At 34.2% G+C, this 19,942-nt stretch overlaps 1 protein-coding gene across 1 annotated transcript; it reads left to right on the top strand.

Moving 5' to 3' along the window:
- The first annotated feature begins 10,791 nt into the window (after positions 1 to 10,791).
- LOC107950592 (cellulose synthase A catalytic subunit 2 [UDP-forming]) lies at positions 10,792 to 17,521 on the top strand. Its single transcript, XM_016885471.2, has 14 exons — positions 10,792 to 11,361; positions 12,265 to 12,460; positions 12,545 to 12,771; positions 12,884 to 12,986; positions 13,070 to 13,256; positions 13,364 to 13,630; positions 13,742 to 14,087; positions 14,261 to 14,398; positions 14,726 to 14,851; positions 14,945 to 15,157; positions 15,242 to 15,518; positions 15,629 to 15,822; positions 15,921 to 16,271; positions 16,483 to 17,521. Exons 1-14 carry the CDS (start codon positions 11,281 to 11,283, stop codon positions 17,065 to 17,067), a joined length of 3,291 nt encoding a protein of 1,096 aa, XP_016740960.1. The 5' UTR covers positions 10,792 to 11,280; the 3' UTR covers positions 17,068 to 17,521.
- The last annotated feature ends 2,421 nt before the right edge of the window (positions 17,522 to 19,942 follow it).

Genomic DNA, 19,942 nt, shown 5'->3' with positions numbered 1-19,942 from the left:
GATTGTCAACATACTGGGGAAGGGTTAAGTTATTCCAATATTCGTGACATGTAATTACTTTGTATATCTTACTTGAACCGTGTTAAATTTTAACCATGTTATTAATCGTGCAGTTTATCTGGATGCCGTATCGGAGACTAGAAATTGCAACTGTTATACCCTCGTCTACCCACATTCGTTCTCACCTGTGGTGCATTAATGCACCAATTATCAATTTCTAGATAGTTGAGTGGTATAACGGAGATCGAGTACTCCGGAAATTTGGTTGCATCCAGTATATCCCGGATTCGCCGATACAGTTGGGGAAGATTCACTTGATCAACAAGAGAGAAAAACATGGAAATAATTGGTGGTTGTGCACCGGAAATATATTGCAATGTGGGATAATCGGATGGTGCGGAGACCTCTGATGGATATTTCTTCTGATTTGCAACCATCGTTAGAGTACATACAATGGTACTCTAGTACGGGAAAACTATATTTACTTGGTGGGCAGTCGACTGTAGTCCCCTCGTACATGCATCGACCTGGGGCATACGAGCCAGTGCCTAATATAGAGGCCGAGCCAGAGCCAGAGCCCGAGCCCGAGCCCGAGCCCGAGCCCGAGCCCGAGCTCGAGCCCGAGCCTGAGCCTAAGCGATCGCATACACATTCAGCTGATAGTTTTTATATCCGGAGTTGTAGGTCAATGACTATTTCTCAGGCTCGCCAGGACATAGATATCATTCCGGGTTTGATATCTTTGGGTCGTACCCACCGTAGTACAGCACTCCTCTCGGCCCGTATCCACTGCATTACTCCACTCCTCCTGGGTTGTATCCATCGCAGTATGGCACTCCTTCCGGCTCAAGTTTATCAATGGCGTTCGGGGCATATGATTTTTCTTCCATGTTTTGCACACCTCCACTTGCGACTGAAGAGGATGTTGATCGTCGCGATCACCCACAACGTGAACATCGACCCCCGCAGAAATATACCCCTAGGACCACACCATCAAACCATCAATTTTAGGGGTCTCTTGCAATTTAAATATTACAAAGTTTGTAATTTTTTATTCTAAAAAATATATAAAAAAAGACAATCTTTATATTTATTTAATTAGATTAATTATAACATTAAATCTTGAAACAAACTTTATGGTCATAAATTAGATTAATTGCAACATTACAACATTAAAACACTAAAACTTGTAACAAACTTTGTAATATAAATTTTATTATATAAATTAAATACATTACAACATTAAAAATTGGAACAAACTTTGTAATATAAATTTTGTTATATAAATTAAATACATTACAATATTAAAAATTGGAACAAAATTTGTAATATAAAGTAGGTACATTGGATTACATAAGCTCAATTCCTACCCGATCGTGACTATTGTCCAACATGGTAATTTCGCTGCGGGCATTTACTCCGATTATGACCAGCTAATCTGCATAATCCATAACGCTGACTGTCAGATTTCTCCCTAATGTCCATTTCATTACGGATTCTGGATGATTGCGAATGACCTTTCAGATTCCTACGTAACCTTTTGTCTAGGACAAGCTCAAAAGTCATCGGATGCACCTCCCACGTAGACAGGTCGCGTAGGATGGGGAACTCATTCTCCCAGACACGCAACGTGCGCTCGAGTGTGTACATATCATCGACAAATTGTTCAACATTGAGCGAGACTTTAGCACACACTGCCACGGCATACGCACATGGATAATAAAGTGTTTGGAACCTCCTGCAATTGCACCGTCTACTTCAGATATCAACTCTAAAGGACCTAGGTGGTATACTGGGTCGACGACCGATGGTCTCCGTAACTCGAAACGTTTGAAGATGTCGTGAATATACTTCTACATTCATCGATCTCGCCATCCGACGATTTGCAACCATTGCATCCCTGACATCTTCGACAAACATGTATCCCGCCTCTATCTGGTTGACTTGTTACTGACCCATTCTTGGCATCAAGGTAGCCAACCTGTAGAATGTAGTCGAGAAGACAATGAAATCATAATATGTCGTGTTTTCAAAAACACAGCGTTGATCCCCTTCACCAAGTTTGTGGTCATTTGACCATAACGAAAGCCCTTATCAAAACTTTGAGCCCATTGTCATGGCTCTATAGTACCCAACCACTGCCGAAAAGATTTGTTCGTTTGACCCTCCATGTCACTCTCAAGTCAAGTCATTCTTTGGCGGAAAATGTGTGGCTCTAACTCGTGCGCTGTATATGTATTAAGAAAAGATAAGTTACAGTATTGCCCTAAAACATTAAAACTTATATGAAAAAGATAATGTTATCCTTTACCCATTTTCACAACTTGTCTCTGCCAGTCTGCATTCTTATAATCTCGATGGAAGTTGGTCGCGATGTGCCGGATACAGTAAACAGATTTCCATGGCACACCGGAATACGGCAATTAATCATTTTCCTCTATTGGAGATGATGCAAATATTATCGTTGTTAATAACATACCTCCGCAGGTTGGTAAGGAATAATTCCCACGATTCCATGTTCTCTTTATCTACGATGGCAAATGCTATCGGGAGCACGTTCTTGTTGTCATCTTGAGCAACCGCAAGAAGTAGGATCTGTGTATATTTTACATATAGCCAAGTCCCATCTACTTGCACAAACAGTTTGCAGTGGAGAAATACGTGTACACATGGATCAAACATCCAGAACATCCGATGGAAAATTCTTTTTCCTGATTGTAGTTGGTCATCCGGGCCGTAATAAGGTTATGTCTGTAACTCAATGACAATCCCTGGTATGTACTCTCGCATAGCGACTATCCATCCTTGTAGCTCATTATACGACACATCAAAATTCCTGTACAGGTAACACCCCTAACCCGTATTCGTCGACGGATTAGGGTTACGAGGCATTACCGAACAAGACACAGTTCAGCACAGTCATTTATCACCTTTTATACACCAAAGAATAACGATACATTTATAACATTATCAAACTTGAATATCCTCAATTCACTTATTTTAAATTCAAATATATAAATGATAATTACAATTCAAATCAATCATACCTTACTAAGCATGTATCACAAATAAACACATTTCAAAATTCAAACTAATTCAATTTAAACATACATCAAAGCTCAATCGAACATATTCTATAATTAACAAATTCGAACCAAACTTGTATACATTAGAGTCATATTAAATTATATAATACTTTCAATATTCAATTTCCCTAAATCCATCGTATTAATGATATTTTCATAATTAAATCATATTCAAGCACATATCTTCACTTTTCATATACAGAAAATATGTCTGTACATAATTTCACTATCTAAATATCAAACATTGCATTTCATAACTTTTGTATATGTACACAATGAAATCAATATGTATACAACTTAATGTCCAATCACATATACAACATTAGTAACATTATATTATGGTCGTACATACCTTTGATGTCATTATATTATACACATATGACCATTTCAATGAAATCATTCAATCATAAACTATACACGCTCAATACAAATCAACTTATCCTTTAATCGACTAATCCAATAAATTTATAAAAGCTAAATTCAAACTTGTATTACTCACTTAACTATCATTACCCGAATTTGTATGTATCTTATTCATAAACTTTAAGCCTACTTTAAAATAATTTTTATATATCATTTAAAATACCAAAAACATTCATATTTATATATTAGAAGTTTGCGCATATGAATACACTATTTTAGCCATACCCAAAAATCCATACAATTCATATAATTTTACAATTACAAATATAAAATCGAATATTAAGTCCACTTGCATAAGAAAATCGTACCTTTATTAAATACTCCACATTCTTAATTTATTTCATAACAAATTGACATCCATAAATAACCTCATAAATTGTACAAGATTTAGCCATTAAATCATAAGTAAAAATATGTCATTTCCTAATCAAACCATATCGATTCAAATAATAAAATCATACATATCAATTCACATTTTCTAAACCTATATCCATACACCAATTTATAGCAAAAAAACACACTTCCAAAACAGGTCTAGATCATGACCAAATATACACATATTCTTCCATACCTTATAACCGTACATACATATGCACATTACTAGTTTCTTTCAAATCAATTTATTAATGCAAATATACTCTTACAAACCAAATTTAACTGTCATTTCATCTATGATTTACTTAGCATTTCACCTACATGCCATAACCGAGTTCACTTAATTACTAAATTACATAACAATACCTTAACAAAGCATATCAAACAAGATTCACATATATTTACTTATAAATAAACCATAACCGAAACACCAAGACCAAAACCAAACATATCACACATATCATATATATATAACACATAACCAAGATTAATTAAGCTTGAATATCATTTACCTCATTATCAAAGCACATGACTAAAACACCATAACATATATATATCAAACTCACTTCACTTATATGCTTTAACTAAGCTCACCTATGCCGAATTATTTACCACCTTCTTAACAAAACATATCAAACATAATTCACATAAATAAATATGCCATAGCCGAAATACCAAAATCAACATATCTATCACTTGATCAAAAGCATAAAAACCATGCTTAACAAAATAAATAAGCCATTTTCGCATGGCTCATATTTACAACCCAAAAATCAAACATATTAACTAGATTATACATGCCATAAGTTTAAATTCAAACTTAGTAAAATACCGAAAACAATCGATAGTGTGATAGACTTCTCTGACGATCCCCGTGCTCTTAACCAACTTCCAAATGTATAAAATTGAAAGCAATTACACACAGTAAGCTATTAAAGCTTAGTAAGTCATAAGCAAATAAACATTTAATCATTTACGTAAATTAAGCTAGAAAATTAGTAGTAAACCATTATAATTTCACATATAATTCAATTTATCAACTTTTAAATCAAAACTTATATAATTTGTAATAACTTCCCTTTTTACCGAATAAATAATTGAACATTAATATAACCAATCATCACTTTCCTCAATGCACATATACATCAAAGGTCGAATACATATATATTCAAATATGCAATCACATAATTCATATTTCACATAACCTCATATCATCAATTCAAGTATACAACTTACCTTATTTTCAAATAGGTAATCAACTATCACATACCTGGTCACTTAGCCTGATTTATACATTCGTACACAACTTATCTTTGCCCGTTGAACCATTCGAAATTAAAAAGGATACTCGGATAGTCGGAAGACTCGTACAATGCCAACGTCCCAGACGTGGTCTTACATGTAATCACATATCGATGCCACTGTCTCAGACAGGGTCATACATCAATCAAATACGATGCCAATGTCCCAAACATGGTCTTACATGTAAATACAAGTCGATGCCAACGTCCCAGACGTGGTCTTACACGAAAACACATATCGAAATCCTATGTCATGACATATGTATCCTAACTATTCCTAAGGCTCATACGGGGCTTTCGGACGTCGTAACTCAGTCGAAACGAATTCATAAACATAGCTTCCAAGCTTGTACACATTCGGCTAATACATATATTTATTCACATATTCACTTCAGCACATATAATTCACATTTAATTAAAATTAACAACATCTATTTGCTTATAAACTTACCTCGGATATCGACGGACAGAATAGACGACTATTCGATTATTTTTGTTTTTCCCCGGTCCAAATCTGTTTTCTTTGGTTCATGATCTAAACATATTCAAATTAAACTTATTTAAACATAATTCCATTTAATTTAATCCAAAAACACATAAATGGAAAATTTACTATTTTCCCCTAACATTTTACACTTTTTATAATTTAGTCCCTATTGCATAAAAGACAAAATACACAAAATTTCATAATACCCATGCTTGGCCGAATATCACTCTAGCTCATCTAAGTCCATACATTTTATTTATTTCGCATTTTAGTCCCTCAAAATTTTATTTTCACAATTTAGTCTAATTTACTCAAATTCATCAAAAATCCAAAGACAAAACATGATAATTTAACACATATATTTAATATTTCATCATCAAACAACAAAAATCTCAAACATTCATCAATGGCACATTTCAAAATCACCATCAATTCACAAAATTAAAGCATGGGTTTTGAAGAACACGAAGCAACGATCTCAAAAACATAAACATTATCAAAAACTAAAGTAAAACATACCTTGAATCAAGCTAGATAATGCCGAAACCTAAAGAAAGCATGGATTGTTTCTTTCTTTTCTCCATTCGGCCAACAAAGATGAAAATAGCCATCTTTTATGTTTTATTTTATTATAACTTAATTTATTAACTAAGTTACAAAATTAACCTTTTAGTAATAAATATTTATAACATATAATATAAGGCTAATTTTGACCATTGCCACCCACTAACATTAAAATGGCCTAATTGCCACATAAAACCTCCATTTTATAAACACAACAACAACTAAGCACTTTCATATTTAACCCTCAAATTTTTACTTTACGCGATTAAGCCATTTTCTCAAATTAAGCACACAAACAATAAAATTATTTCATGAAACTTTCACACATATAAATTCACACATATTTAATACAGAAAGTAATATTAAAATATTTTTCAGACTCAGATTTTTAGTCCCGAAACTACTGTTCCGATTAGGGTCAAAATCAGGCTGTTACAGTACAATTGCTCCATTACTATCTGTTTAGCTATCCACGTATTCGATATGATACTCGATACTAGAATTGTGCCTGTATTTCGACAATCAGTACCGAAACTTTAATGGTCGGCATGTCCTTCACTATTGACATGATATACATACAGATAGTTTTAGAATCAAGTTTTCAATGATCTTCTGTCATACGTGTTGATGTGTATGTGTGAGGCCCAACAAATTTTCGTATCTCCCACATTTTCGAATTTTGAATAAATACAGCTCGTACCCACCAATTACAGCCTTCTGCCGACTTCCAATATTCCCCAATATATAATGTCGATTTAGACACTGCGACTTTATAGTCCACTGATATATTCATGTTATACTGCTTAATAGCAAATACGCACTCTTCCTTACTTTCAAATCTCTGGCCTATGAACAACTCTTTAGGATTGGAATTTACATCCAGTCAGTGAGTAGGTAATATTTTAGGGTACTCCGAGAACTCAGTTACGTGTGCCGCATCGGGGTTTATGAGCGACATGTGTGGCCCAGAATTATTGTGTATCATAATACGTCGAATCTGGTTCCCGACTGAAGACGCATTAATGTTTCCATCGTCATTCACGTCTTCATCGTCAATATCATCGGGGACCTCGTCCACATCGGGATCACTATTACTATTGACCTCTTGATCACAAGGATCACTGCTATCGTATCCATCATCACCAACCACATCAATATCGGGTGTAACATTAAGATCGATATCGATCCCGTTTATAGTTGATTCACTAGCAACGTATGATATTGGAGCCACCGTGCACGGTTCTTGAGCTCCATGTTCTTCACCATATGCAGTGAGATCTTCATTTGGCTCCGCACTGGCTAACTTAGCAAATAAGTGAATCGGTGCATTTTGGTCACTCCAATTCCCACAATAAAGAACAATCATTGTCTCCACGTCTTCATCGTCTACAAGTTCCATTTTGGTGAATTTGATGAGATCTGTCGAAACTGGAAACTTGTAGAAAAGTTTCGAGATCCTTCTCCTACAACGTCTAACAATTTTTACGCTAATACTTTCCTTCAAATCATCGAATGAGACATTTCTATTAAATCTCATTGCTATTTGTTGCCTACATTCAAATATACATCCAACGGTTGTTGTCAAGATGATTCTATCAAAATAAACGTATACGAAAAACTAATTATCCATTTTTAATACTCAATCTGTTAAAAAATAAACAAAAATTCTCAAAACAATTTCGAACAGCATAAAAATACTTACATAAAAAATTTAATGAATGAAAAGAGACCATTTCTAATAATATCAAATTTATTGCCATTTCTAACAATATCTATGACAAAAATATTTTCAGTATTTATCTATTTTTTTTCCTGTTGTTATCACTAACTAACAATTACTTTATAATAGTTACTAATATAAAAAACTTTCAAATATATTAAAAAATTTTAAAACATAACATTCTCAATAATCTAAACACAAAATTTACTAACAAATCACAATAAACAAGATAATTTTAAAAGAAAACATAAAAATAACACTAAACAAACTATATAATACTAACAAAATAATTTTTTCTTATCATAATTTATTATATTTGAAAATAAAAATAAAAATAAAAATACATTTTCTTTCTTTCTTCTCTTCTCCCTATCTTGTTCTGCTAATTTTTTTTAAACTGATACGAGCCGGATGGGGGAGTGGGGGGAGGGGAAATATACTAGGTGTGCCGCCTATCAGATAGGCACCACCAGTGCTGCCTATAAGATAGGGGTCACTGGTGCCGCTTATCAGATAAGCACCACACCCCCTTCATATTTTTGTACCCGTATATACCAGAATGGAAAAGTGGTGCCGCCTATCCCTCTGATACTACTACTAAAATATTAATATTATTTTTAACTATATTGTGTCAGAATGAGGGTGGTGCCGCCTATGCACCACTCTCCACCCCATTTGAACAACCCATTTTGGTATTTTTTAATATTATTTATGTAAAAAACCCTTAAATTCTTAAACGGAGAATTTAGATGTGAGTGTTCTAATTTTAAGTATGAACAGGCTTCGCATATATAAAAAAATAAACAAATTGTGGAAACAATTTTGTGTATTCAGTGTTTACTTTATTTACTTGTTTATCGTAACCACTCGTTGGTGCGGTAGACAGTTCCATTTTAAAAAAAAATTATTAATGATTTAAAAAATAATATTATAAAAATATTATAAAGTATATAGACATAGAAACTGGTATATATATATTAGTAGATAACAGCTAGCTGTATTGGGTAGTCTGCTCTTTGCGTGTTTTTGTTAGGCATGTACAAGAAAAAAGTGACATAAAAAAACTAATCATGTATCTTTAATTTTTATCTCTTTTTATCTTCTTTCACTTACAATCTGGTTGTTGATCAAAATGGGCAGTTCAAGATATAAAATTTTTTTCCCTGTGTTGTGAACATTAAGTTAGAAAAAAATATCTGAATAAATAAAACACGAGTCCAAAATTTTGCTAAAAGACATCAAATTTTGTTTTCTTTAGAATTTCAATGCAATTTGATTGTGAATCCAAATTACGAGGGACTTAAACTAAAAATATGTAAGTTTTAGTTAAGCAAGGAATAACTTTTTCATATCGAGCCTTGACTGGACGTTACTTTATCTAACATGAAAAAGGTCAAAATCCCTCGGTTTCCATCACGTTAGAAACAAAGAAATGTCTGTAAATCTTAATATTATATTGCTTTTACTGAAACATTTTCCAAGTAGGTGTGTTGTTCATAAAAAAAGAAAATAGCTCCACCGACAGTGTAATAACACACGTGGCATGAGATGCACAGTATCTGACCAATCTCACATGAAAATGACTCGATGTGGCACCCACTACATTTACAATAAAGTCAGTTTACAATTTAATTTTTCAAAATATAGAATTTTGTCGGCAAAAGTTGTGATTTTTAATTTTGTTGGAGTTTTAGGGTTTTATAAAAAAATAAACCCAACTGTTTTACTATAATAATGTATATACGTAGTAACGTATAGCAGTTTGTTTTAAGAGTTTTAAATAAGTATATCAATTGATTAAATATATTTTTATATTTTGTTTTTAAAATATAATAAAAATACATTTTTAATATCTAGAGTATCTTGACTTTACTTTTAAGCTGAAACTTTTTTTTATTGTATTATGCACGTTTTGTTGAAGAATATTTTAAATGATATTCTTTAGTATAATAAATTATATTATATTATTTTAAAAAAAGTTATACACAGGAATTCAACTTGATTCGTACAAATTATTTTACTGAATCAGTAACTCATTGATTTAAATGTTAATTCTTTTAAAATTAGGTAAGTATTAGAACTCATGAATTTAATTATCTTTTATTTAAAATATTAAAATAATAATTTGAGAACCACAATCATAAATTTCCACAATAATATAAACATGAAAAATATTAAAATAAAAATTATTTTTTTTGATAAACGAGTTTATTACGTTAAATGCATTCTAATTAATCTATAAAAAAAATAATACTAAAGCTATGTGCGAAATAGTTTAAAAACAACAAGAAGCAGGCAGTAGGATCTATTTACGCATTATTATTTTTTGCAATCTACAGGTCTACGAGTATGCTTTTTTAAAAAAAATAAATATTATTCTTTTTTTTATTATCATCAGTATTATTTTATGTAATCCAATCCAATGATGGATTAATGATATCTGATACGATTTTATTTATATTTATATTATCAAATTCATGATAAATTTATTAAAATGATATTCGTTCGAAAAAAAGAGATAAATTTTGATCAGATATCAGAAGATATACTTAAATACATATTTTTACAAAAAAAAAGATTGCTAAAATATTTAATAAGTAATTAACATAAAAGTACCAAATCATTTTATATTTAAGAATATATATTATCAATAAAAACATTCTCAATATAAAAAATAATCCCATTTTTAATGTAAAATATTTTCCCCCATGGAACACTTTGCTTTGAATAATTATTGTCTGTCCACCAACTATGGTGGGGGCAACATATCAGCGCCACCATCCTTTTATGGGCCCCACCACCATTGCTAGCTAGCTTTTATCTTGCTGTCTTTTTTTCTTTTTTGGGATTTTTTTTGTGTGGTTTCTTTTTTCATATATATTATATTTGAGATAAGTATGGTTTTTCATCTTCCTTGTCCATCTCTAGTTTAATGTTGTTCTGTTTTTCTCTGCGTGTGTCATCTCCTCCTTTGTTACGCGTCTACATTTCAACACGCTTTTTTTTTTCTCTCTCTCTCTTTCATTGGCATTTTAGATTGATACCAAAGTAGCAAACTTGGCTTGCTTCTCAATACAAAAGCCTACACCTTTTTGCTCTTTTCCATTAAATTTTATTATATTATTATTATATCATCCAAGGTGGGTTGTTTTTCTTTTTTTTTTTTTCGGTGGAGTTGTGATTGGGTTTCGTGTGATGAGAGGTGAAGGGACCAATATTGAATCTCTTCAAGGAATTTGATGTTACTGAGACTTGACTTCATTTGGTGAAGAAGAGACCCAGTTTTCCCTCAGTTTGTGTTATTGTTGTTGCTGTTAGTGATTTATGGACACTGGTGGTCGACTCATTGCTGGTTCTCATAACAGAAACGAGTTCGTGTTGATCAATGCAGATGAAAACGCAAGAGTAAGACGCTCCAAATCTCCAAAAAGAAGGGAAAAAAAAAAGAAAAAAAAAGCTTTTGTTTTTGGCTTGATTTGGTAGTTTTAGGACTACCCATTTCCTTAATTTGCTCTTTTACGAAATGGGTTCTTTTTTTAAATGATCTGAGTTTCACTAGGTAGGGTTTTATGGCTTTGTTTGATTTACACAGTTTGGTGCCTTTTTCTTGCTGTTTTGAGTCGTAAATCTTTTAAATCTTGTATGTTGAGCTGTTCGAGTGTTGCTCCGTTAATAGGCATTTCCTTAAAAATGGGTTTTTTGGTTGTTAATTGTATGAGTTGTGATTTTAGCCTGGCTAATATTCTTTGCAGTCGAGATATTTGTTTGGATTCTGGGAATTTGGCACGATTTGGAAGAAAGCATAAGATTCTGTGATTGTGGTGGACATGTCGGTCACGCCAAACTGTTTAAATTCTTCTGAAAATTCCAAATCTTTTGGAATTTTGACAAGTGGATGTTGTGAATTCAAAATGCTGAGTGAGCTCTGCATTTGTTGGAGATATTGATGTAAATCCTTGATGAAGTAGCTTATAACTTTTTGTATTTCTTCATCGGGATATGGGGAATGAAGCTATAATAAAACATGTTAATTAAATCTTGTCCTTTCATACTCCTCCATCTCTCTTCCTGTTCTTAGTTTCATATGAACTTGCAATGGTTTCCTATGGGGAGTGAATAAATTCCTTATATCTGCAATTCTGTTTTGTTTTTCAAAATCTTGCATTGCATCAAAATGTTGCATAGTAAGTTGAAATGAAAATTATAGAATTTTCTTCAGTCGTTTTGGTTTCTTCTGGATTTTTTGTGTCAACACGTTTCATGATCAGGAGCTGATTTTGATCTTGTTATGGTTGGGGTTTGTATCAGATAAAGTCTGTGCAAGAATTGAGCGGGCAAACATGTCAGATCTGCGGGGATGAGATTGAGATTACAGTGGATGGAGAGCCCTTTGTTGCCTGCAATGAATGTGCTTTCCCGGTTTGCAGACCCTGCTACGAGTATGAGAGAAGAGAGGGTAACCAAGCTTGCCCTCAGTGCAAAACCAGATACAAACGAATCAAAGGTGAGATTGTTACTGTAATGTAAGGTCAAAATTGGCAGCCAACAACGGCTTAAGAGTGTCACTAATTAGAGATGTAAAATTCAGGCAGTCCTAGGGTTGAAGGTGATGAGGAAGAAGATGGCATAGATGATCTGGACAATGAGTTTGACTATGATGCTTCGGACCCTCAACAAGTTGCTGAGGCCATGCTCAATGCACGCCTTAACACTGGCCGTGGTACCCACCAAAATGCCTCTGGAATGCCTGCATCTTCAGAACTTGATTCTTCTCTTCCTAGCTCTCAAATTCCTCTCTTGACCTATGGTGAAGAGGTAAGTGTCTCTTCTTATACATATTTAAAAGAGTTTCAAACTATACTGCATTTTGTTTTTACACTCAACTGCTAAAATAGTATTATGTATAACAACTCTTTTATTGTTTTAGGATTTGGAGATTTCTGCTGATCATCATGCTCTCATTGTACCCCAATTTATGGGCAATGGAAATAGAGTTCATCCAATGCCTTGTAGTGATCCATCTGTACCTTGTAAGTCACTATAGCTCTCTTTGTTACCAATTTTGAGTTAATTGTCTCTCTAGTCTTGGACCTTAGTGTTTCCATTTCTGCAGTGCAACCTAGACCTATGGTTCCTAAGAAAGATATAGCAGTATATGGCTATGGAAGTGTCGCATGGAAGGATCGGATGGAGGAGTGGAAGAAAAGGCAGAATGACAAACTTCAGGTAGTTAAGCATGAAGGAGGGAATGATGGAGGAAACTTTGATGGAAAGGAGCTGGATGATGCTGATTTGCCAATGTAAGTGACTGCTTGAAGTTTGAAATTTGACTGTTGATATTTGTGTTTACAAACGACAGTTTTTAGGCTGTTTTCTTTGTCATTTAACAAATGGACTTCCTTTTCAGGATGGATGAAGGCAGGCAACCACTTTCAAGGAAGCTACCAATTCCTTCAAGCAAGATAAATCCATACAGAATGATTATCATACTCCGTCTTGCAATTCTTGGCCTATTTTTCCACTATAGACTGCTGCATCCGGTCAGGGATGCGTATGGCTTGTGGTTGACATCTGTAATATGTGAAATATGGTTTGCTGTTTCATGGATTCTGGATCAATTCCCTAAATGGTGCCCTATAGAACGTGAAACATATCTTGATCGCCTATCTCTGAGGTTTGTGGTGGTGCATGCAGCTTATTAAATTAAGATTTCCAAATACATTTTAACTTTCGTTCATGTGATTTTTGGTGTCACTTTCCTTGCTAAATTTACCTTTTTGGACAGGTATGAGAAAGAAGGGAAACCGTCAGAGTTGGCTAGTGTAGACATTTTTGTGAGTACAGTGGATCCAATGAAAGAACCTCCACTGATCACTGCAAACACTGTTCTGTCCATCCTCGCTGTTGATTATCCTGTCGATAAAGTTGCATGCTATGTATCAGATGATGGTGCTGCCATGCTTACATTTGAAGCTCTCTCTGAGACAGCTGAATTTGCTAGGAAATGGGTCCCTTTCTGTAAAAAGTTCAATATTGAGCCCCGTGCTCCAGAGTGGTATTTTTCTCAGAAGATAGACTACCTAAGAAACAAAGTCCATCCAGCTTTTGTCAGGGAAAGGCGAGCAATGAAGGTGTGTGACTTCTTGTCATTCATTGTAGCATATGTTTGAGCTATTTTATGTTTTGATTTCTACAAATCATCTGCCGTTTCTAATCAAGCAGATGTTGAATTTAGCAATTATTATTTTTTGCTCTTGATAGCATCAAATGCTTTATTTTTATAGTATATTATTTGACTGTGCAGAGAGAGTATGAAGAATTCAAAGTTCAGATAAATGGTTTGGTTGCCACAGCACAGAAGGTTCCTGAGGATGGTTGGACAATGCAGGATGGAACTCCATGGCCTGGAAACAATGTTCGTGACCATCCTGGCATGATTCAGGTCAGATGGCATTGCATTTCCTTGCTTTGTTTTTGTCATTATATTTTGAAGAACTTTAAGTGCGTAAGAATTGATGGATGAAGGGAGAGCTTTTACTGAGGAGGATTGATGTAGTTCATTCTTTGATGCCTCCTCTTAACTCTGTGTTACATTGGAGACTTGCAGCATTATGTGTTGTTGGGAAAATAAGGTTATTTATTTTATGCGACTTTTGAAAGTAGCTTGCAATTAGGACTTGGTTCATCTTTGATTCCTCTTATGTGCATGGCCTGTTGTTCGTCTCATTGAATTTCTTATTTACACCCCATAACTTTTTTTTTCTCACAGGTTTTCCTGGGTGATAATGGTGTTCGAGATGTGGAAGGAAATGAACTACCTAGCCTAGTTTATGTTTCTCGTGAGAAGAGGCCAGGTTTTGAACATCATAAAAAGGCTGGGGCTATGAATGCTTTGGTAAGGCACAAGTTCTATGTTTTTCTGTTTTGTTCCCTTTTGGTGTTTGGCACATGATGTTAAACTTATGAATTTTCTTTGTGTGTAATGAAGATACGAGTCTCGGCTGTCCTTTCAAATGCTCCTTATCTGCTGAATGTTGATTGTGATCACTATATTAACAATAGTAAAGCACTTAGAGAAGCCATGTGTTTCATGATGGACCCAACGTCCGGGAAAAAAGTTTGTTATGTCCAGTTTCCTCAAAGATTTGATGGAATTGATAGACATGATAGATACTCAAATCGCAATGTTGTGTTCTTCGATGTAAGTTTATTTCATTTCTTCTCGGTTGATTATCTGTTTTTTTCTTTTATCTTTCAAATCCCTAATATTGTAAATTGAAACCAGATCAACATGAAAGGATTAGATGGCTTACAAGGACCGATATATGTGGGAACAGGGTGTGTTTTCAGAAGACAAGCACTTTATGGTTTTGATGCGCCAGTTACAAAGAAGCCTCCTGGTAAAACCTGCAATTGTTTGCCAAAATGGTGTTGCTTTCTATGCTGTTGTTCTAGAAAGAACAAGAAACAGAAGCAAAAGAAGGAGAAGACAAAGAAGTCTAAGCAAAGGGAAGCCTCAAAGCAGATACATGCTCTTGAAAACATTGAAGGAGCAATTTCAGGTAATGGTTCACTTGCAAGGACGGAAACTGACAATTTCAGTAATCTTATTATTTTTCTATGTTGTATTTTTAGTACAACACTCTAAACTAGAATCTGTGTGCACCGTCAGAGTCAAACTCTCAGTCATCAGTGACATCTCAAATGAAATTGGAGAAGAAATTTGGTCAGTCTCCTGTTTTTGTGGCTTCGACTCTTCCAGAGGATGGAGGAGTTCCTCAAAATGCTAGCCCTGCTTCATTACTGAGAGAAGCAATCCAAGTCATAAGTTGTGGTTACGAAGATAAAACAGAATGGGGAAAGGAAGTAAGTATAAACTGGAAAGCGAATCTGAATACTTCATATAGACTGCTTGTAACTTATTGGTATCTCTTAATCATTAAAACTTTCAACTTTTGAACCAGGTTGGCTGGATATATGGCTCTGTGACTGAGGATATATTAACAGGATTCAAGATGCACTGTCATGGCTGGCGATCTGTGTACTGCATACCTAAACGACCTGCGTTTAAGGGTTCAGCTCCTATTAACCTCTCAGATCGTCTGCACCAAGTTTTACGTTGGGCTCTTGGATCTGTTGAAATTTTCTTGAGCAGGCATTGTCCCATTTGGTACGGTTACGGGGGCGGATTGAAATGGTTGGAACGATTTTCCTACATAAATTCAGTCGTATATCCATGGACCTCCATTCCCTTGCTTGTTTACTGTACCCTTCCAGCTATATGTCTCCTTACCGGGAAGTTTATTGTTCCTGAGGTAAGCTATCCTGATATTAAAGCAGTGATAACTGATAACTGTTCCATCTACCTATGCTGGCATCATAATTGAAGCTTTATATCTGTAATTGATTGGTCAACCAACCTATTTTGTTGGATTGCCTTGTTCCCTAAGTTATAGTTTGTTGGTTTTTTATCTTGTACCTATTATATGGCCTTGTCTAACATGGAATACTGACTCTCTTTTGCAGATTAGCAACTACGCCAGTCTAGTATTCATGGGTCTCTTCATATCAATTGCTGCAACAGGTATTCTCGAGATGCAGTGGGGTGGTGTAGGAATTGATGACTGGTGGAGAAACGAACAATTCTGGGTGATTGGAGGTGTATCATCACACCTCTTTGCCCTCTTTCAGGGTTTACTGAAGGTTCTGGCTGGTGTCAGCACAAGCTTCACTGTGACCTCTAAAGCAGCCGACGACGGTGAATTTTCTGAGCTTTACCTCTTCAAGTGGACATCGTTACTCATCCCTCCCACCACCTTATTGATCATAAACATAGTTGGCGTCGTGGTTGGAATCTCTGATGCCATTAATAATGGTTATGATTCATGGGGCCCATTGTTTGGGCGACTATTTTTTGCCTTTTGGGTTATTATCCACCTCTACCCCTTCCTCAAGGGTCTGCTTGGGAAACAAGACCGAATGCCAACCATTATTTTGGTTTGGTCAATCCTGCTGGCATCGATCTTGACACTTATGTGGGTCCGAATAAACCCATTCGTCTCGAAAGATGGCCCTGTACTAGAAATTTGCGGGCTGAATTGTGATGACTAGGAGCATTACTTGAATGAAGCAGTAGCTTTGGCTCTTGAGTTGTGAAGTATGTTGCACAAGGCATTTATTTGTGTTCATTTGTGCTGAATGGTTGAGGTAATGTTTACATGAGCAAAGCAAAAATTTTGTGGGAGACAAATTATAGGTTGGGCTGATTGTAGATATAGGGAGGGGTGGATGACACATTGTTCTTTGTTTTACAGTGTTTTTTATTATTATTTAGTATTAATTCTTTTATTAAAATTTGCATGGGTTTTAGGCCTTTTTTTAATGTATTCTTTTGGAGGGTCTGTATTCCTAAAGTTTACATGGGATAGGGTATCTCAGAGTTTGCTCCCATTAAAATATCCTCAATTCTATTGGCATAATCTGGACTTATGGAGTATGTTCACTCAATGTGTACTCTTATAAATTGATAGTAATGAATAATAATAGAATTATATTTGTTCCCTCATTTCCCTGCATTTATTTATTTTTTCTTTTGGTAAACTTGTATGGAAGGTTTTTTTTTTTACAATAATTCTTATGGAGTATGTTCAAGCAGTATCCACTTCTTATGGTTTCTTTTTTTTTTTTTTGTTGGTCACCATTTGTTTTCTTCATCCATTTCGATCCCTAGGTTTTTGGTGGTTGAGTTTAAGTCAAAGCAAGAACTTAAGCTAGGTGTGGTGATGATTAAATCGAGAAAAGCCATTTCAGATGGTAGTTGTGTAGGAAATATTTAATGGAAAAAACAGTAAATCATAAACTCAAAATATCTTAAAGAAAAAAGTTTTTTTATATACAAACTGTTGGACAAGATGCAACCTTGATTGAAATTTTAAATCCTTCAATCAAAATCTTTATTACTTGACACTTTTATTCTATTTATTTTCAGAGAGCAATTAGAAAATGGGATAAAAAGGTGTCTCCGTTTCAGACATTATAACGTCGGCATAATTTTCAATTTTTTTGCAGTCCCAATGGCAGTTTTATTAATTGTAAATTCACTTAAATTTTTTCAATATCCCAAAAAAGTGTCAAATACGTGAACATTTTAAACATTTATCACCGTACATCTTATGGATGACTTGAAAGTCTCATCCTTATAATATGTTCTATATATGTCTTCGGGGGCAATCCTTTAGTTAATGTATCAGCAAACATAAGTTTAGTACTAATATTTTTAGTGGACACTTTTTTGTTTTTGGACTTTTTCTTTAATAACTAAGTACTTTATATTCATGTATTACCACAGTATATTCTCAATGGCTTGGCAATTGAGTCAATTACACCAAGTCCTGAGATAAAATTTCACAACCACAAAGCAAGACTCGAGGCTTCAAAACAAGCTATACTTCTCCACGAGATTGCCCCATCTGCTAGCATAAGTACAAAGCTAGAAGTTGACTTTAAGGTGTCGAGGCAACCCTGAATCTGAGTATCCAACAACCTTTAATTCTTCTGATCTTCTATAAGTGAGTATGTAATCCTTTGTCCCTTGAAGGTATCTCATTACTTTTTTTGTTGCTTTCCAATTTCATAGCCTGGATTACTTTGACACCTTCCCAACATTCCAACAACATAGCTAATATTCGACCTAATGCATGTTTGAGTATTCATTAAGCTTCCAGCAAATGATGGATGAGGAATTTTCTTCGTATGTTCCTTTTCTAATTCATTCCTTGGGCACTATTTATTACTTAATTTGTCACCTTTTTCAATGGGTGCAACGAACATAACTGCATATTAAATCTCCTTAGAACTCGATTAATATACCCTTTTTTGACAAAAACAATCCTCAAGATCGATCACTAAAAACCAAGATCACTACTAGCTAGCAAAATGCCATCGACATGCAATATTGAAAATATAAACTTGCTCCCACTGACTTTTAGATAAATGCACTAGTTAACAGTGTTTTCCTTAAACCCAAACGATGTAAAAGTCATTAAATTTTATATATCATTGTTTGGAAGCTTGTTTAAGACCATAAATGGATTTTTTGAATTTGCAAGTTAAATGTTCTTTTCCTTTCCTTACGAACACTCCAGGTTGCTCTACGTAGATATCTTCATCCAAATTCTCATTTAGAAAAATAATTTACACATTCATTTTATGTAACTCCAAGTCAAAATGAGCTACAAGTGTCGTGATATTATAAGAGAATCCTTCTTTGAAATCGAAGAGAAGGTTTCTTTATAATCAACGCCTTACTTTTTAGTAAAACCTTTGGCCATTAGTCTAGCTTTAAATTGTTCAATGTTACCTCTAGCATCAGCTTGATTTTATAGACGTAATTACACCTGATAATTTTAAAATTAGTAGATAACTCAACAAGCTCCCAAACACCATTATGGTCCATTGATTTCAACTTTTTATTCATAACCTTAACCCATTTATCATAACCATCACTTTTCATGGTTGTGAAAAAGAATCTGGATCAGTCTTCATCCCAATATCAAAATTAGATTCTTGTGGATACACCACACAATCATTAGAAATTGCAAGACTTTGTTCTTTTTAAGATCTTCTCAAAGTTAAGGTTTTGATGGTTCTGCAACATTTTCAATGACGAAGTCTTCTTGGAGTTGTAAACCATTTTCATTTTGTTGATCATTTATCTTAACTTGCTATGAAGGTTGAGGGACAACAATTTCTTGAGGTAAAAAGAGTGGTGTGAAATCCACTCTTATTTCCTCTAGTTCTACCTTTTGAAGTTCATTATGTTAGATAATGTACTTATATTGTAGTAAATATTTTTTGTTTTATATGTATTTGAGTGATGAATAAATAAATAAAGTTAATTTCACATTTCACTATTATGTCTTTTGTGTTTCTGTCTTTCATGTTTTGTATGCATAGCAAAATTGTGACAAACAAATATTAGCTCATT

Source organism: Gossypium hirsutum, chromosome D03, assembly GCF_007990345.1.
Source record: "Gossypium hirsutum isolate 1008001.06 chromosome D03, Gossypium_hirsutum_v2.1, whole genome shotgun sequence".
In the NCBI taxonomy this organism is placed as follows: Eukaryota; Viridiplantae; Streptophyta; class Magnoliopsida; order Malvales; family Malvaceae; genus Gossypium; species Gossypium hirsutum.
This window is presented reverse-complemented; position numbering and strand designations above follow the sequence as displayed.